The following is a 20,876-nucleotide window of genomic DNA, read 5'->3' as shown; positions in this document are numbered from 1 at the left end:
TTGCACCTTAGAGGTAAGTTTTAGAATTTTGCTTCGCAGTTTTTACGTTGGACTAAATATGTCCCATAGACAACTCTTGGATTGTGTTGCCAAAGGAAATTTTATCGAAATTGATCCCAGTGTTGCGCATGAAATCATAGAGGGGGTAGTGGGAACACTACCTCAACAAAAGAGGCCACAACATACCCAGGAAGAGATACAAGTTTTTGAAAATATTTGTGAAGTAACTAAGATCTTACAAAAGTCTCTTAAACCTCTTAAGAGTGTTAGCGGAAATATGCACCGCATGAATATGTTGATTACCCTTTGCAATAAGCGGTTGGATTATTTAGATCTAAAAATTTCCGAATATGAAGGGAAACGTAAAGAACCTCCCGGATTCAAGCATGATTCCGCTAAAAAATTGAAGGCCAACGATGGCAATACCTAGATCTATCCGTGCTTCAATGCCTAGCTAGGGGCGTTAAACGATAGCGCTTGTTGGGAGGCAACCCAATTTTATTTTTAGTTTTTTTGCTTTTTGCTTCTGTTTAGGAATAAATGTTTGATCTAGCCTCTGGTTAGGTTTGTTTTGATGTTTTAATTAGTGTTTGTGCCAAGTTAAACCTATAGGATCTTCTTAGATGATAGTTATTTGATCTTGCTGAAAATTCCAGAAACTTTCTGTTCACGAAAACAATTATTAAAAATCACCAGAACGTGATAAAATATTGATTCCAATTGCAGAAGATCATTAAACAAATTGTCTAGGTCTTCCTATTGTGGTAGATTTTTTGGAGTTCCATAAGTTTGCGTTAGTTACAGATTAGTACAGACTGTTCTGTTTTTGACAGATTCTGTTTTTCGTGTGTTGTTTGCTTATTTTGATGAATCTATGGCTAGTAAAATAGTTTATAAACCATAGAGAAGTTGGAATACAGTAGTTTTAACACCAATATAAATAAATAATGAGTTCATTAGAGTACCTTGAAGTGGTGTTTTGTTTTCTTTCGCTAACGGAGCTCACGAGATTTTCTGTTAAGTTTTGTGTTGTGAAGTTTTCAAGTTTTGGGTAAAAGATTTGATGGATTATGGAACAAGGAGTGGCAAGAGCCTAAGCTTTGGGATGCCCATGACACCCCAAGATAATCTAAGGAAACCAAAAAGCCAAAGCTTGGGGATGCCCCGGAAGGCATCCCCTCTTTCGTCTACTTCCATCGGTAACTTTACTTGGAGCTATATTTTTATTCACCACATGATATGTGTTTTGCTTGGAGCGTCTTGTATGATTTGAGTCTTTACTTTTTAGTTTACCACAATCATCTTTGCTGTACACACCTTTTGATAGAGACACACATGATTCGGAATTTATTAGAATACACTATGCGCTTCGCTTATATCTTTTGAGCTATATAGTTTTTGCTCTAGTGCTTCACTTATATCTTTTAGAGAACGTCGGTGGTTTTGTTTTATAGAAACTATTATTCTCTCATGATTCACTTCTATTATTTTGAGAGTCTTAAACAGCATGGTAATTTGCTTAAATTGGGAAATTAATCCTAATATGTTAGGTATTCAAGACTAGTAAAAAAACTTTCTTATGAGTGTGTTGAATACTAATAGAAGTTTGATGCTTGATGATTGTTTTGAGATATGGAGGTAGTGATATTAAAAGTTGTGCTAGTTGAGTAGTTGTGAAATTGAGAAATACTTGTGTTGAAGTTTGCAAGTCCCGTAGCATGCACGTATGGTAAACGTTATGTAACAAATTTGAAACATGAGGTGTTCTTTGATTGTCTTCCTTATGAGTGGCGGTCGGGGACGAGCGATGGTCTTTTCCTACCAATCTATCCCCCTAGGAGCCTGCGCGTAGTGCTTGGTTTTTGATGACTTGTAGATTTTTGCAATAAGTATGTGAGTTCTTTATGACTAATGTTGAGTCCATGGATTATACGCACTCTTACCCTTCCATCATTGCTAGCCTCTTCGGTACCGTGGATTGCCCTTTCTCACATTGAGAGTTGGTGCAAACTTCGCCGGTGCATCCAAACCCCGTGATATGATACGCTCTGTCACACATAAACCTCCTTATATCTTCCTCAAAACAGCCACCATACCTACCTATTAGGGCATTTCCATAGCCATTCCGAGATATATTTCCATGCAACTTTCCACCGTTCCGTTTATCATGACACGTTCATCATTGTCATATTGCTTTGCATGATCATGTAGTTGACATCGTATTTGTGGCAAAGCCACCGTTCATAATTTTTCATACATGTCACTCTTGATTCATTGCCTATCCCGGTATACCGCCGAAGGCATTCATATAGAGTCATACTTCGTTCTAGTATCGAGTTGTAATCATTGAGTTGTAAATAAATAGAAGTGTGATGATCATCATTCATAGAGCATTGTCCCAATAAAAAAAGGGCCATTTACATTGGTGCCCCTAACTGGAACCCACTACTCAGATTTGCCCCTAATTTTGAAGCATGCTCAAATTTGCCCCTCCGCCGTCAAGTATCCTTATAGAAATGCCCCTCCGTGCCGTTTCCGTCAGGTCAAAGGGCTTTGACCGTTTTCTAGGCGTCTGTTGGACATTTTTGCCCCTGGAAAAAAATAAAACATAAATTGAGAAAAAATAGAAAGAGGGCAGGCTTACCTTTCGGCCCAGGACAGCCCGGCCATCCCAGCCCACTGGCTGGTCATCTTCTTCCTCTACAGTGGACGTGGGCGTGTCGCCCGCACTGCCATGTCTAAAAAGCTCGCCGTCATACAGAGCATCCGCATGCCTAAGATCAAGACCTCGGGTGCCCTGCAACACTACAACTGACGCCATCTCCATCGTCTCTGCCCGCCGGCCGCCATCTTCGATTCGCCGTCGTACGAGGTCCCCCGGTGCCCCCTTACTGTCCAGGAGATCCATATGGTGTTGCGGATCTGCCAGACAGGTCGCGTGTGAGCTCTTCTTCGTCCAGCCCCCTCACCACGATGCCTTGCTCCAGCGGCCGTAGACGAGGTCCATGTGCTCTCCATCGGCCATCCCCTGCACATTAGACCACTCTGGCATGCTCGTGGAGAGCCTCTGATGCCGATGCACCTCGATCCCCTCTTTCCCGTGCTTTCCAACCCCCTGATACGTAGCTTCGACGGCCGCCGCCACTGGCCTCGGGCGTGCCCAATACTCCGGCCGTCCCTGCTCGACCTCCAGCCCTCCCCTGCTAGACCACCTAGAGCTTACCCCCATGGCCCTCACACGCAGGCACGCCCGCCCCTCGCCAGCGACGGGCACCGGAGCTGCCAAGTCTCGCCATGACCAGGCAAGGGCGGGTGTTGACCCTGACAGTGGGTCCCATGGCCCACATGTCAGGGAGAGAGAGGGGGCTGTGTGAGAGAAAGTTTTTTTTTCTTTTTAGTTTGGCCCCACATGTAAGTGTGTGAGAGAGTGTGACAGGAAGAGTTTTTTGTATTTATCTTTTTAGAGTGGGTCCCACCTGTAAGTGACACATGGAGTCAGGGGTAAAATGTCCAGCAAATGTTCAGACAACGGTCAAAGTCGTTTGACCGGACGGTGACGGCACGGAAGGGCAATTCTATAAGTGCACCTAACGGCGGAGGGGCAAATTTGAGCATGCCACGAAATTAGGGGCAAATCTGAGTAGTGGGTTCCAGTTAGGGGCACAAATGTAAATGGCCCATAAAAAAAAGAGAAAGGCCAAAAAAAGGGAGGCCCAAAAAAAAGAGAAAATAAAAAGGGACAATGCTACTATCCTTTTTTTCCACACTTGTGCTTCAAAGTAGCACCATGATCTTCATGATAGAGAGTCTCTTGTTTTGTCACTTTCATATACTAGTGGGAATTTTTCATTATAGAACTTGGCTTGTATATTCCAACAATGGGCTTCCTCAAATGCCCTAGGTCTTCATGAGCAAGCAAGTTGGATGCACACCCATTTAGTTTCTTTTGTTGAGCTTTCATGCATTTATAGCTCTAGTGCATCCGTTGCATGGCAATCCCTACTCCTTGCATTAACATCAATCGATGGGCATCTCCATAGCCCGTTGATTAGCCGCGTTGATGTGAGACTTTCTCCTTTTTTGTCTTCTCCACATAACCCCCGTCATTATATTCTATTCCACCCATAGTGCTATATCCATGGCTCACGCTCATGTATTGCGTGAAGGTTGAAAAAGTTTGAGATTACTAAAGTATGAAACAATTGCTTGGCTTGTCATCGGGGTTGTGCATGATGAGAGCATTCTTGTGTGACAAAAATGGAGCCTGACTAAACTATATGATTTTGTAGGGATGAACTTTCTTTGGCCATGTTATTTTGAGAAGACATAATTGCTTAGTTAGTATGCTTGAAGTATTATTACTTTTATGTCAATATTAAACTTTTATCTTGAATCTTTCGGATCTGAATATTCATACCACAATTAAGAGGGTTACATTAAAAAATTATGCCAAGTAGCATTCTGCATCAAAAATTCTGTTTTTATCATTTACCTACTCGAGGACGAGCAGGAATTAAGCTTGGGGATGCTTGATACGTCTCCAACGTATCTATAATTTTTGATCGCTTCATGCTATATTATATTCTATTTTGGATGATTAATGGGCTTTGTTATACACTTTTATATTATTTTTGGGACTAACCTATTAACCGGAGCCCAGCCCAAATTGCTGTTTTTTTGCCTATTTTAGAGTTTCGCAGAAAAAGAATATCAAACGGAGTCCGTAATGAAACCTTCGGGAACGTGATTTTCGGAACAAACGTGATCCAGAGGACTTGGAGTCTACGTCAAGAAATCAACTAGGAGAGCAAGAGGCAAGGGGGCGCGCCCTCCACCCTCGTGGGGCCCACGTTGCTCCACCGACGTACTTCTTCCTCCTATATATACCTACGTACCCCCAAACCAACAGAGGAATCCACGAAAACCTAATTCCACCGCCGCAACCTTCTGTACCCGTGAGATCCCATCTTGGGGCCTTTTCCGGCATCCTGCCGGAGGGGGCATTGATCACGGAGGGCTTCTACATCAACACCATAGCCTCTCCGATGATGTGTGAGTAGTTTACCTCAGACCTTCGGGTCCATAGTTATTAGCTAGATGGCTTCTTCTCTCTCTTTGGATCTCAATACAAAGTTCTCCACGATTCTCGTGGAGATCTATTCGATGTAATCTTCTTTTGCGGTGTGTTTGTTGAGACCGATGAATTGTGGGTTTATGATCAAGTTTATCTATGAACAATATTTGAATCTTCTCTGAATTCTTTTATGTATGATTGGTTATCTTTGCAAGTCTCTTCGAATTATCAGTTTGGTTTAGCCTACTAGATTGATCTTTCTTGCAATGGGAGAAGTGCTTAGCTTTGGGTTCAATCTTGCGGTGTACTTTCCTAGTGACAGCAGGGGCAGCAAGGCACGTATTGTATTGTTGCCATCGAGGATAACAAGATGGGGTTTATTTCATATTGCATGAGTTTATCCCTCTACATCATGTCATCTTACTTAAAGCATTACTCTGTCCTTTTGAACTTAATACTCTAGATGCATGCTGGATAGCGGTCGATGTGTGGAGTAATAGTAGTAGATGCAGGCAGGAGTCGGTCTACTTGTCACGGACGTGATGCCTATATACATGATCATACCTAGATATTCTCATAACTATGCTCAATTCTATCAATTGCTCAACAGTAATTTGTTCACCCACCATAATACTTATGCTCTGGAGAGAAGCCACTAGTGAAACCTATGGCCCCCGGGTCTATTTTCCATCATATTAATCTTCCAACACTTAGCTATTTTTATTGCCTTCTATTTTACTTTGCATGTTTATTATAAAAATACCAAAAATATTATCTTATCATATCTATCATATCTCACTTTTGTAAGTAACCGTGAAGGGATTGACAACCCCTTTATTGCATTGGTTGCGAGGTTTTTATTTGTTTGTGTAGGTGCGAGGGACTTGAGCATGGCCTCCTACTGGATTGATACCTTGGTTCTGAAAAACCGAGGGAAATACTTACGCTACTTTACTGCATCACCCTTTCCTCTTCAAGGGAAAACCAACGCAGTGCTCAAGAGGTAGCACTCCTCCATTGGTCCAATTAGTTTTTGTTCTAGTGCTTTATTCATTGCAAATTTTTGTTGCCTAGGTGACCATGTTCTTGAGCTTGCATGTCAAATTTATATGGTTCCAAGTAGTTCTAATGCATGATATAGGCTTTAGGCACTTGTAGGATTAGTTGCTATCGATTTTGTTGAGCTTGGTTCACTTTTATTTGAAGTTACTAAAAATTTCAGAAATTTTCAGAAAATGATGAAGAGATTTTTGAGGGGCTCTTCGAGCCGAAGCTCGAAGGATAAGCAAAGTGAAGAAGCAGAGAGGCCCAAATATAATCTGCCTCGCACCGCGGAAGTTCGGCCGTGTGAATGTCCTTGTGATGATTTCTTGAGAGCAGCCGGGATTTATGATAATTTTTATGAATTGGCTGAGAATGCAGGCCTCACCGACTTCCTCCGCGACCAACGCGAACAGTATCTCTTACTCACCAATACCTTTGTGCAAAATTTTCATTTCCATTCTAGGAGGTCACCACCTACGGTGGATTTTTATTTATATGATGAGTATAAGGAGATGACCCTTCGTGAATTCTGTGAGGTTTGCAAGTTACCTTTTCCGGGTTTCATAGAGGAACCACATAGTAACAATGTGGAGGGTTTTATTGATACAATTGTTGTAGGGGAAACGAGGAAAGTTTCCGATGCACGAATCACTAGCATACATTTTCCTGTTCTACATTACTTTGCTATATTTGCTAGTAGATGCTTAATTGGTCGCGGAAACTGTGGAAACCTGAGTGTCCCTGATATTATTATTTTGTTCCATAGATGACACATTTAGTATGTGCGCTATTGTTGCAAAGCGGTTAAATCTTAACCGTACTAAGGGCCCCATCTTGGGAGGCATCTTCGCCTCGCGCCTCGCTGCATACTATAACATACCTATTAGGCACTATGAGAAAGAAGAAAAGTTGTTGCCTACTGTTTTCTAGACTATAAGAGTATGGTAGCGCATGATTTTATTGTTAAGAATAGGGAAAGGGTGCTTAAATACAAACTGTTATTTGATAAAAATCACCCTGAGCCTATTACCTTGCCTGCTCCTTCCTTGTTTGATTTGTCTGCAGGCAAGTATCTCGTTCCGCTGGCGGCCATCCACGCCTACCGGAACCCTACATCAGCTACAGAGCCAAAGCTGGAACCACAATTTGATCCTCCACGACAGTCTAATTACCAGTGGGATCCGGAGGCGATTGCCAACCAGTGGCAATCCGAGGCTTCTTCTCAGTACGACCCCAACTACAACTATGGATATCCGCCAGGCCAGCCGTCGCAATAGACCAACTTAGGCCAAAAGCCTAAGCTTGGGGGAGTACGTATTTCTCACCGACATTACATTTATGATTCACACACTCATTGCTAGATGTCGGTGCTCATATTTTTTCACTGTAAATATCCATGCTAGTTTATTTTTTATGCTTTCTTCGTGTGTGTTTGATAAACCTTAAGAAAAAATTAGTTGTAGCTTTTAGCTAGTTTACTTTCTTGCTGTAGTAGTAGTAATTAAAAAGAAAACCCAAAAAGATTTCCTGTTCTTCTTTTGATTGTTGGGAGCTTTCCCGTGTAAATAGTTTTATTTCTTTTCTTTTCTTTGGGGGTCGATAGGAGAAGACCATAATGAAATTGTTGAAGTGGCTCTTATATGCATTATTGTTGATTTAACCAAGAGCCCATATTGCCTTGTCTTCTCCTGTTTATTGAATGCTCGTAGATTCCAGCTTAGTCCAATGCACGTGCACTATTATTATTATTATTCACATCGTTCGGTCATGCAAGTGAAAGGCAATAATGACGATGAATTGACTGAGATGAGAGAAGCTGGTATGAACTCGACCTCTCTTGTTTTTGTAAATATGATTAGTTCATCGTTCCTGGTTCAGCCTATTATGAATAAACATGTTTGCAATGACAATTAGAGATTATAGTTACTTATGCCATGCTTAATTAGCTAGGAGTTTATAATGGTTTACCTTGCGTGCCAACATGCTATTAAAATGGTTGTGATGTGGTATGATGGGGTGGTATCCTCCTTTGAATGATTTAAGTGACTTGACTTGGCACATGTTCATACATGTAGTTGAAACAAATCAACATAGCCTTCATGATATTTATGTTCATGGTGGATTATATCCTACTCATGCTTGCACCCAATGTTTATTAATTTTAATGCATGTTCATGACTGTTGTCGCCTCTAGTTGGTCGCTTCCCAGTCTTTTGCTAGCCTTCACTTGTACTAAGCGGGAATACTGCTTGTGCATCCAATCCCTTAAACCCTAAAGTTATTCCATATGAGTCCACCATACCTTCCTATATGCGGTATCTACCTGCCGTTCCAAGTAAATTTGTATGTGCCAAACTCTAAACCTTCAAATGAAATTCTATTTTGTATGCTCGAATAGCTCATGTATCAACTGGGGCTGTCCGTATCTTCCATGTTAGGCGGGTTATTCTCAAGAGGAGTGGACTCCGCTCCTCACTCACGAGAAAATGGCTGGTCACCGGGATGCCCAGTTCCATGCTTTATGCAAATCAAATCAAAATAATTGCAAACAAAACTCCCCCGGGACTGTTGTTAGTTGGAGGCACTCGTTGTTTCAAGCAAGCCATGGATTGATGCTTGTTGGTGGAGGGGGAGTATAAACTTTACCATTCTGTTTGGGAACCGCCTATAATGTGTGTAGCATGGAAGATATCGCCATCTCTTGGTTGTTATGTTGACAATGAAAGTATGCCGCTCAAAATATTATTTATCTGTATTTCAAAATCGAGCTCTGGCACCTCTACAAATCCCTGCTTCCCTCTGCGAAGGGCCTATCTATTTACTTTTATGTTGAGTCATCACCCTCTTACTAAAAAGCACCAGCTGGAGAGCACCGCTGTCATTTGCATCCATTACTATTAATTTATATTGGGTATGACCATGACTGGATCTCTTTTACCATGAATTACAATGTTTAGTCAGTCCTTGATCTTTAAAGGTGCTCTGCATTTATGTTTTGCGGTCTCAGAAAGGGCTAGCGAGATACCATCTTGTTATATCATATTATGATTGTTTTGAGAAAGTGTTGTCATCCGAGATTTATTATTATTGCTTGCTAGTTGATTATACCATTGATATGAGTAAACATGAGACCTAAGAGTTATTGTGAATAAGGTTAGTTCATAATCTTTGCTGAAAACTTGAATGCTGGCTTTACATATTTACAACAACAAGAGCAAACAGAGTTTGTAAAAGTTTTTCTTTATCACTTTCAGTTTGTCAACTGAATTGCTTGAGGACAACCAAAGGTTTAAGCTTGGGGGAGTTGATACGTCTCCGTCGTATCTACTTTTCCAAAAACTTTTGCCCTTGTTTTGGACTCTAACTTGCATGATTTGAATGGAACTAACCCGGATTGACGCTGTTTTCAGCAGAATTGCCATGGTGTTATCTTTGTGTAGAAACAAAAGTTCTCGGAATGACCTGAAACTTCACGGAGATTATTTTTGGAAATAATGAAAAATACTGGCGAAAGAATCAAGGCCAGGGGGCCCACACCCTTTCCACGAGGGTGGGGGGCGCGCCCCTGCCTCGTGGGACCCCCTGGAGCTCCACCGACCTCAACTCCAACTCCATATATTCGTGTTCGGGGAGAAAAAACCAGAGACAAAGATTCAATGCGTTTTACGATACGGAGCCGCCGCCAAGCCCTAAACTCTCTCGGGAGGGCTGATCAGGAGTCCGTTCGGAGCTCCGGAGAGGGGAATCCGTCGCCATCGTCATCATCAACCATCCTCCATCACCAATTTCATGATGCTCATCGCCGTGCGTGAGTAATTCCATCGTAGGCTTGCTGGACGGTGATGGGTTGGATGAGATTTATCATGTAATCGAGTTAGATTTGTTAGGGTTTGATCCCTAGTATCCACTATGTTCTGAGATTGATGTTGCTATGACTTTGTTATGCTTAATGCTTGTCACTAGGGCCCGAGTGCCATGATTTCAGATCTGAACCTATTATGTTTTCATGAATATATGTGAGTTCTTGATCCTATCTTGCAAGTCTATAGTCACCTACTATGTGTTATGATCCGGCAACTCCGAAGTGACAATAATTGGGACCACTCCTGGTGATGACCATAGTTTGAGGTGTTCATGTATTCACTATGTGTTAATGCTTTGGTCCGGTACTCTATTAAAAGGAGGCCTTAATATCCCTTAGTTTCCGCTAGGACCCCGCTGCCACGGGAGGGTAGGACAAAAGATGTCATGCAAGTTCTTTTCCATAAGCACGTATGTCTATATTCGGAATACATGCCTACATTGCATTGATGAATTGGAGCTAGTTCTGTGTCACCCTATGTTATGACTGTTACATGATGAACCACATCCGGCATAATTCTCCATCACCGATCCAATGCCTACGAGCTTTTCACATATTGTTCTCCGCTTATTTACTTTTCCGTTGCTACTGTTACAATCACTACAAAACCCAAAAAAATTACTTTTGCTACCGTTACCGTTACTTCCATACTACTTTGCTACTAAACACTTTGCTGCAGATATTAAGTTTCCAGGTGTGGTTGAATTGACAACTCAACTGCTAATACTTGAGAATATTCTTTGGCTCCCCATGTGTCGAATCAATAAATTTGGATTGAATACTATACCCTCGAAAACTGTTGCGATCCCCTATTCTTTCGCCCCTTCTTAGGGCTACTCAGGTTTGCATTTTTTTGCTTTCGTGGTTGGAAGCTCTTCTGAAGCTCTTCTTCTGTAATTCCGTTGCTCTTCTCAACCCCGTCGCTTAAGCTCTTCTCAATCATTTCTGTAATTCTGTGAACCATAGTTGTGCGGTTATATGATTTGTGGTATTTGCTAAAGTGCGAGCTGTAAGGTTAGTACCTTATGCAACGTGCTAGCACCTACATATTCTCCAGAATTTTCTTCTAAAATGTCCATTTAGTACTGAGCCACAAATTTCAGAGAGAATCAGAATCTGTAGCCTTGCTCAGTAAGGGAGGCAATGGCAGCCGTGGCGCAGCATCACCGGGAGGACGGCCTTGAGGTGCAGAGAAGAGATATCGGTACAATACATATATCTACTTTACCTATGAGTTTGATATAGCTACGCATATGATGTAAAGGTTGTTTAGGTAGCTCACATCTTTCGCCCCTTCTTAGGGCTACTCAGGTTTGCATTTTTTGCTTTCGTGGTTGGAAGCTCTTCTGAAGCTCTTCTTCTGTAATTCCGTTGCTCTTCTCAACCCCATTGCTTAAGCTCTTCTCAATTATTTCTGTAATTCTGTGAACCATAGTTGTGCGGTTATATGATTTATGGTCTTTGCTAAAGTGCGAGCTGTAAGGTTAGTACCTTATGCAACGTGCTAGCACCTACATATTCTCCAGAATTTTCTTCTAAAATGTCCATTTAGTACTGAGCCACAAATTTCAGAGAGAATCAGAATCTGTAGCCTTGCTCAGTAAGGCTCTAAATTGATGTAGTATCATCAGAATCTGTAGCCTTGCTCAGTTTTTTTGTCTATAAATATATTATACTTCAATTCCGAGCTCGCACTGAAATCACACTTTGTCACAGGATGAATCAGAAACTGAAGATGACGATACAATGGACACAGAAGAAGCTTCCTCTGTCCTCATCGCCGCACTGTAGTCTTTCAGCCATGCTCTGGTGAATGATGACGGAGAAAAAGATACCGAAACTGCTCTACAGACGACAAAACAGTAGACGATGCCAGGACGATTAAGAATCCGGCGGCCATGGCTTACCTGTACACATGCATGTGTGGCTGGATTTCATTGTCGTGCATCAATCGTTCGTACTTCTGTTTTTTAGTCTATGGAGAATGTATGTGTATGCTGGTTCCATATACTCTATGTCTGGTTGGCAGGAGATCTCCTATATATGCGAGGTTTTGTATCCTTATTATTTTTGCGAGAGATCCGGGAGGTTTTGTATGTTCTCAGGGGTTGCTATGCATCTTGCCTTGCATACTCAGCTAAATGTGGGCAGTGATGACAATCGACGGAATCTCTGTTAAAAAGTATTTGTAATGGCTATCAGCATTCGATAATTTGTTCAGGGTTGTCCCGTTGTCCCATATTCAGCCACAACCCATAGATCCCAAAGAGCGAAGGAGGCAACGAGATAGGGAACGATATGCGAACATGGAGAGCAATAAAAAAGAAGCACTGTTGAAAAGACAACGTGAAGCCTATCAAAAAACAAAATCATCGACAGGTAAAATTTGCGCCAGACCAGTCAAAATTGTACATTCGTTGCATGTAACAAACCAGCACTCTGAAAATGTTGCCACTTTCATGTGATTCAACAGAGAAAGTCAACAATACACGTGCTAATGATAGGGAACGGTATGCTCACATGGATAACAACAAGAAAGATGCACTGCTAGAAAGTAAGCGTGAAGCCTATCAGCAGACAAAATCTTCGACAGGTAATAATTGCACAACACAAATCATAATTGTTCCCTAATAACCGACATCACACAAACAGTACTCTTATGGTGTTATACTTATTATTTAATTTCAACAGAGAAAATGGAAAGTAAACGTGCTAATGATAGGGAGCGGTATGCCAGTATGACTCATGAGAAAAAACATGCAAAGAGCGCTCGCCGCACGTCTTTGCGCAACACTCTCAACCAAGATTCCTTGGCCATGGAGAACCCATGTTACATCCCCAAGATAGTTCGCAAAAATGCAAGTTCATTTGGTCCCGATGGCTCCGTAGTCAGACGTGATTGGTCTATTCCCGAGCTCACTGGTTCCCCTATATATTTATATCCAGTCCGCTTCTGAGGATATATCGTGTGTGGAGACACCAGATATGGATGTCAGTATGGAGCCACGGAGAAAACATGTGACACCCGGGGAAAGGCAAGCTTTGATGGATCGTAGAAACCAAGCTTTTCATGCAAGTGGTAGGAAGAATAGACACACATCGATCGATGGAAACACGTCGATTGCGCTAGACGACGTAAATGTGTTTGAACATCCAACACAATCGGGAGTCATTAACAATGGTAATGTTCTTAACTTCGGTATTCTCATTCTCTAGAATTATTCACTGAAAATTTTATATTCTATTAATAGAAAGTACATCGCCATTGTGTGAGCCTAGCGAAATACATCTAGCACCCAACAATGATGTGAATGCATCGTTAGATCAACATCCAACAATGACGGTGGAAGGTGTCAATGGTTTTGAACTTCCTGCACAATCTGTCCTTGTCAATAATGGTAATGTTTTCTCTTAATTGTTTGAACATTATAAGATAAGTCGTTCATAATCATATTGATTATACTTTTATGTTGTATTCATAGAGAATACATCTCCAATTACCTGTGCGTTGCAAGAACATACAACACACTCACGAGCCAATGACGATGGTAAGCTTTTTTTATTAAATTCATGCACGATGATTTATTGGAGACATTAGCCTCGTAAATAATTTTGGGATAGGTGATGGAGATGGTGTCATATTGGAGGACGACTCGGAAGACGAGGAAGGCTACATGTTCGCTGGGATGGGTATTTTAATCATGTTTCATGACGTCTCGTGTATATCATATGCATGTTTTTGTACTCATATTGTCAGTGCATTGCACAATTTCAGAGGAGGACAACGACGAGGATGTTGAAATGGAGGATGTTGACGATGACGACGACACTACTTCCATTTCAAACGTTCCAGATCCCTACGATATGGTTTATAGCAAACTCCCAACCAACACACACAAGCTGAAGTCGGTGGAGGACTGCAAACACTGCTATGCAAAGAAGTTCGAGCGTGAGTCCATGGGTTTTTGCTGCCGGAAGGGGAAGATCAAACTGGCCAACCCAAATACGCCACTCGAGCTCATGAGGCTATGGACAAGTGCAGACTCTGATTCCAGGCATTTTCGTGACAATATCAGGTTTTTCAACGGCCACTTCTCATTCACCTCACTATATTGTCACCTTGATAGTGATACCACCAACATATCAAAGCACCCTATCTATACATTTCGTGCCCATGGCCAAATGTACCACAACATACGGTCATTCGGCAAACAAGATGGTTTGGATCGTAGTCACTTGGAGCTCTACTTCTATGATGATGACCCCAGTTTAGAACACAGGTATCGCAGTTGCCGTAAAGAGCAGTGCCAGAAAGACAAAGAAGTAATCACACAATTGGTCAACATACTTCATGGCAACCCATACTCTGAACACCTCCGGAGTATGGGCCATGTTGATGATGTTGATGACTATCACATAACACTTAACCTTGACCAACGGATGGATCAAAGAATATATAACACGCCGACCACTTCAGAGGTAGCTGCTGTGTGGGTGGAGGGTAGTGAACGTCGAAGACAATTCGAAAATAGCGTCATCCTGCAAGGTAAGAATAGAGATATATATGGCATCAAGTCCTACCATGGATGCTATGATGCGTTGTCGTACCCTCTTTTCTTCCCTAGAGGTGAACTTGGGTGGCATACTGATATCCCGAAGGAAGGTGTGCCCTATGAAACTATGATGGCAGCTCGTGCAGCTCGTCTAGCTCGTGGCCACAACAATAGGTCCTCCAATCCCTCAATCAGTGACAACGCCGATGACGATGAAGGTTAGTGTTGCAATAAGTTGTTACATCACCGTCCATTTGAGGTGTGCTCTCAATCAACATCACCATCGATTTTCAATTTTGTATGCAGCTTCTGGAGGCAGGCTATGTGTATCTGTGAGGGACTACTACTGCTACAAATTCCAGATGCGTCCAGGGATATTCAACCCGATCCTCTTTGGCAAGCGTCTTTTTCAGCAGTTCGCGGTCGACACATACATCAAGATTGAGAACTCCCGGTTGGACTATATATGGGGTCATCAAGATAAAATAAGGGCGGACCTGTACCAAGGCTTGGTGGATAGCTTACATGCTGGTGAGGGTAGGGCAGATTCTGTTGAAAAACGCACAGTTCTAGCTACGTCATTCATCGGTGGTCCACGAGACATGAGGCGTCGCTACATGGATGCTATGGCCTTAGTTAGGAGGTATGGAAAGCCAGACATCTTCCTCACAATGACATGCAACCCAAACTGGGATGAGATTAGGCAGGAGCTCTACCCTGGCCAGACACCTCAAGATCGTCCAGATCTCGTCGTTCGTGTTTTCAGGGCTAAGTTGGAAGAACTCAAAAATAAGCTACTTAAAAAGGATATCTTGGGCAAGGTGAGGGCTTATGTGTATGTGGTGGAGTTCCAAAAGAGGGGCCTGCCTCATGCGCACTTCCTGCTCATCATGGAGGGCCGATACAAGCTCACATGCCCCGAGCAGTATGATCGCCTTATCTCAGCCGAACTCCCCAACAAGAAGAAGTACCCAGAACTGTACAAGTTGGTCGTGAAACATATGATGCATGGACCTTGTGGTGCTTTGAATCCTGAATGCCCTTGCACAAAGGGTCGTCCTTCTTGCAAGAATCACTATCCGCGGCCTTTCAACGCGGCTACCTTACAAGGCAAGGATTCCTACCCGCTATACAGACGACGTGAAGACGGATGTAAAGCAATGGTTCGAAAGGAATGGCTAGATAATAGGTGGGTCGTCCCATACAACCCACACCTCTTGCGCTACTTCAACTGTCACATCAATGTTGAGGCATGCGGCAGCATAAAAGCCGTTAAATACTTGTTCAAATACATATACAAGGGCCATGATCGAGCATCTATTGCTGTAAGTGAGGCTGACAAAAATGGAGACATAGATGAGATCAAACAGTATAGAGACGCTAGGTGGGTGACTCCTCCAGAAGCATTGTGGAGGATATATGGATTTGAATTGAGTAAGAACTCGCCACCCGTGAAGCAGCTACAACTCCATTTGCCAAACATGCACATGGTGTCATTCCAAGCGGCCCAAAATATTGAACGAGTAGTTAACCGTGAAGGTGTTGAGAAGTCAATGCTTACGGAGTATTTTGAGGCAAACAGGTTACATGAGGATGCTCGTTCTATCTTGTACAGGGACTTCCCCGAGTGGTACACCTGGCAGACAAGTCGGAATAATAAATATTGGAGAAAAAGGGTACGAGATACAGGTGGACAAATTGGAAGAATTGTGTCCGCTCATCCTGCCGAGGGGGAACGCTATTACTTGCGGGTCCTCCTAAACCATGTCACTCACGCCACCTCTTATGAGGACCTAAGGACAGTTAATGGTGAGATCCTACCAACCTTTCATGAAGCTGCCGAGAGAAGGGGATTGATCGAAGGAGACAACACACTGGATGAGTCCCTCACTGAATCCACATTATATGAGATGCCATCATCTCTACGGAGGCTCTTTGCAACAATACTGGTTTTTTGTGAGCCAAGCGATGTGCGCGGACTCTGGGAGAAGCACCTGGATGCAATGTCAGAGGACTATCGTCGTAGCAATCCATCCAAAGTTGCAGTTGAGCAATTGGTTCTAATAGATATCAGGAATATGCTACAATCAATGGGCAAGGAGATAGAGTCATTCCCTCTTCCCGATATCCAGGAAGAATATGACACTTCCATCGGTGTGACAAGGGAGATCTTCGAGGAATCCACCATAGAGCTCAATGTTGAGGACACATATCTATCAGATTCACTTAATTCAGATCAGAGGGCCGCATACGATGAAATTATGTCTGCTATTGATCGTGATGAGGGTGGTGTCTTCTTTGTGGATGGGCCTGGAGGCACCGGAAAGACTTTTTTGTACAGAGCACTACTCGCAGTGGTACGTGGGCAGAAAAAAATTGCTATAGCGACAGCTACGTCCGGTGTTGCTGCTTCCATAATGCCAGGAGGGAGAACAACTCATTCACGGTTCAAGATACCGTTAGGCATTGATGATGGTGGGTTTTGTAGCTTTACAAAACAGAGCGGGACTGCAAAGCTCCTACAGTCAGCTTCTCTCATTATTTGGGATGAGGCTTCCATGACAAAGAGGCAGGCAGTGGAGGCGTTGGACAACAGTATGCGCGACGTGATGAGCCGACCAGACCTGCCGTTCGGAGGAAAGACAGTTGTGTTCGGTGGAGATTTCAGACAGGTCCTCCCTGTTGTCCGTAAGGGGTCTAGGGCTCAGATAATTAATTCATCGCTGCGTAGGTCTTACCTTTGGGATTCCATGCGTCACCTTAAGTTGGTACGCAATATGAGGGCACATAGTGACCCATGGTTTGCAGAATATCTATTGCACATTGGTGATGGTAAGGAGGAGACAAATCGAGATGGCGAGGTCGCCTTCCAGACGAGATATGTGTGTCAAGAACTGGGAAGGACACTGACCTTGATACACTGATAGACAATACTTTTCCTAGCCTCGATGCTAACACGTCAGACCCAGACTACATCACCTCCAGAGCAATCTTGTCGACACGGAATGATTGTGTGGATAGGATTAATTTGAAGATGATCAGTCGATTCTAAGGAGATGAGATGGTGTACCATAGTTTTGATTGTGCGGTTGACGACCCTCATAACTACTATCCTCCTGAATTCCTTAACACATTGACCCCTAATGGGCTGCCCCCGCATGTGTTGAAGCTCAAGATTAACTGCCCTGTCATATTGCTCAGGAACATTGACCCCGCGAACGGACTTTGCAATGGCACGAGGCTGGTGGTTCGAGGATTCCAAAGGAATGTCATCGATGCAGAAATTGTCCTTGGCCAACATGCTGGAAAAAGGATCTTCTTGCCAAGGATTCCCCTTTGCCCCTCTGATGATGAGATGTTTCCTTTTCAGTTCAAGAGGAAGCAATTTCCAATAAGGCTCAGCTTCGCCATGACGGTTAACAAGGCACAAGGGCAAACTATCCCGAATGTCGGTATTTACTTGCCCGAGCCAGTGTTCTCTCACGGGCAGTTGTATGTTGCACTATCTAGATCCACCGCTAGAAAGAATGTCAAGATTCTTGCCGTCCCTGATCCTGGTAATAAGAAAAGAAACTCAGATGACAGCAAAAAGAAGAGTTCAACTTGCAGCAAAAACGAGAGCTGCGATTATCCTGTTGGTACGTACACGAAGAACATCGTCTATAAAGAGATCCTTACATCATAGGTGAGAAATTTGGCAGTTATATTTCCACTCTATCATTTTATTACGTATGGCAATATTTTTATTTCACAATAAAATTAGATAATGAAATAGTTTTTAATTTATCTGAGATTTATTTTGTGCAGGTCACCTCTGTCCTGGAGTCATCTGTGTTAATAACTTGCATCTTGTTATCATGTGTTACTGAGAGAAACCGGACCAGTGTACCTAAGTATAAATTCTTGAGTGCATGAATACCAGAGCTGAAGTGAAAATTCTGCTTGTCTTTTGATATGTTTTATCTCGAGTAGAGGAAGATGGTTCATGTCCAAGCAAATCACCTACCTGCAAGCTTCTTGACATCTCACTAATTCGATATTTTATTTCTCTTCACTCTTTTCTGATATGTAAAATCATGCATAATATTTTCAATGTAGTTGATGTATATACTTTCCAAGGTAGCTGCTGAAATGATGATGAAGTATTTGTACATCGTATTTGAGGCCTAGATGCGACTTGTAAATTAGGGCTATAATTTTTGAAATGTGCTTTACATTACAAATTATTTTGTGCATTAGGTTTTTTGAAAATTCGAAAATGTAAGGTGTATCTGGCTTTAACTTTTTTTAGTAGAAAAAAAATGTGCGCTTCATTCAACCAAAGATAATGTTCTTACTATCAGCTTTACATTTATTTTTTTAAAGAGGGACGGCCTCTCTGAATTTCATTTAACTGAAACCATAATATGTTATCAGCTCATAGACTATGTAGAATAAAATGAGGGCTATGATCCAGCCAACATGCTTCTGCGCCACTCACGCACAGTCATGAGTATCAACATTTGCTCTCCTGGTAGCAAAACGAATATCATCAGAAGACTTAAAAAATGGACTGCTTTGTGTTTCCATCTTATCCGCCATAGACTAGCCAAATTTGTCGCTGGATGGGATGTTTCCACTCAGAGTAAGAGTATACGAGACAATAAAACGGAGTGATATCTCTGGCGATTTTCTTGCTCCCTATCGGTAAACAAATCAGATGGAAGCAATCATGTTTATGTAGGGAAGATAATCGCGGAGATTTCCCTATGTAGGGAAGATAATCGCCGAGATTGCAGGGCAGTTAAGGCCGCGCGTCACATGCAGGAAGAAATTCCCGAGTTCAGCGGAAGGGAAGTATAAATAATAAAGCAAGGCTGCTCGCACTACCCCATTGACGCCCTGCATAGGTCTCTTTCTTCTCTCTCTGGCCGATCCTTTGTGGGCACGTTCATCAGTCATGGAAGAGAACCTGTATACGTTGGGGAAACGACGGCAGCCGGGACGGGTTCACCGGTGTAAAGCACCTCAAGGCCGTCCTCTCGGCGACGCTGCGCTACGGCCGCCGTTGCCTCTGCGCTCCACTCGCCATGTCCGTCGCACCCGCCGAGGTGAGCTCCTTGCATTCACGTATTAGCAACAAGCGGATCAGCTTCCACATGCGCTATACAAACAACCACCATATTTTTTATTCAATTAAGCTTTACTTATGTCTATGTTGTTTCAGATGGATCTGAATGAGATAAAAGAAAATGCATGTGCTATTAATTTTACTGAAATGAAGGAATACATCATATCCTTCCCTAGCAAAACCAAGTTAGTGAATATCCATGACACAACCTTGACACGTCGAGATTTGGAATGTCTTTTAGAAGATGAGATATGGGTGGAGAGCGAGGTCAGCTAAAATATATTCCGATGATCATACTTACACACTTCAAGAATGTCTAATTTATTTGTTACTTTTTCTACTATAGGTCATAAATGCATATATTTACTGTCTAAGGGTCCAGGATAAATTTTGTACAGCGGGTGCACGTGTATTCTTGGAAACTACATATGATTCAGGAATACTTAAGCGAGATGGTGAAATTCCTATAAGCCTTGAGAGTCATCACCACATCGTTGAAAAGGTGCTTAAGTATCTACAGCATGACATGGTTAGACTAATTTTCCTACCTATGGTTCTATCATTTGTTATCAATTTGTTTACCTAGCCGGGGCAACGACTTGTATATTATGTGTCAGTTGTTCATTCCAATCAATATGAACCAAACGCATTGGTATCTATCTGTTGTCAATATCAAACAACGCGAGATACAAGTACTCGATTCTTTTGGTTCTCGAATGAGCCGAGCTGATCTACAACTTACGGTATGATTTTACTATATCTGTACTTGGAATTCATGCATTTAGTTTCACCTATATTATCATACTCTTTTTTCTATTTAACAGCTTCAGGGGCTTGAGGCGCATCTAAAGATTGCTTCTAAGATGAATGGGTTTAACCTAGGTACTTGGCCAGATATTGATGTAACTAGATGGACTATAAAAGAGTATATTCAAGATCGAATTCAATCTGATGGGTATGTTTGAAATCATCACATGAGAAAATGCGAAATGAGAGCAGCAGTAACAATTATTGATTATTATTCAACAATTCCTTATGTTTGCTTATTACTAATGTGCCCAATATTTTTAACCAATAGATCATCTTGCGGCTTGTTCATGCTACAATTCATTGAATACTGCAGGACACAAACTGTCACATCCTGTTACACAGGTAATTCGTGAAGGATGACAAAAGTGTATTGCATATCTAATTCAATGTTGTAATATATTGATTCTAATTATTATTTTGCAG

At 42.3% G+C, this 20,876-nt stretch overlaps 1 protein-coding gene and 1 long non-coding RNA gene across 2 annotated transcripts; both read left to right on the top strand.

The window, feature by feature from the left end:
- Positions 1 to 10,904: 10,904 nt before the first annotated feature.
- On the top strand, positions 10,905 to 12,044 carry LOC120963819 (uncharacterized). The gene is made up of 2 exons (XR_005755523.3): positions 10,905 to 11,184; positions 11,697 to 12,044. It is a non-coding gene; the product is annotated as an uncharacterized lncRNA (long non-coding RNA).
- Positions 12,045 to 12,286: 242 nt separating this feature from the next.
- Positions 12,287 to 17,457, top strand: LOC109774402 (uncharacterized). Its single transcript, XM_020333117.1, has 6 exons — positions 12,287 to 12,359; positions 12,454 to 12,573; positions 12,672 to 12,716; positions 13,602 to 13,670; positions 13,756 to 14,751; positions 14,840 to 17,457. Exons 1-6 carry the CDS (start codon positions 12,287 to 12,289, stop codon positions 17,455 to 17,457), a joined length of 3,921 nt encoding a protein of 1,306 aa, XP_020188706.1.
- The last annotated feature ends 3,419 nt before the right edge of the window (positions 17,458 to 20,876 follow it).

Source organism: Aegilops tauschii, chromosome 5 (genome assembly GCF_002575655.3).
Source record: "Aegilops tauschii subsp. strangulata cultivar AL8/78 chromosome 5, Aet v6.0, whole genome shotgun sequence".
Classification (NCBI taxonomy): domain Eukaryota; kingdom Viridiplantae; phylum Streptophyta; class Magnoliopsida; order Poales; family Poaceae; genus Aegilops; species Aegilops tauschii.
This window is presented reverse-complemented; position numbering and strand designations above follow the sequence as displayed.

Bases quoted from the DNA above. Each gene is read 5' to 3' on its own strand.
- LOC109774402 (XM_020333117.1), top strand. From the start codon at position 12,287: ATGGAGAGCAATAAAAAAGAAGCACTGTTGAAAAGACAACGTGAAGCC. The intron at 12,574-12,671 runs GTAATAATTGCA...TAATTTCAACAG, and splicing joins GCAGACAAAATCTTCGACAG to AGAAAATGGAAAGTAAACGT. The intron at 13,671-13,755 runs GTATTTTAATCA...GCACAATTTCAG, and splicing joins CTACATGTTCGCTGGGATGG to AGGAGGACAACGACGAGGAT.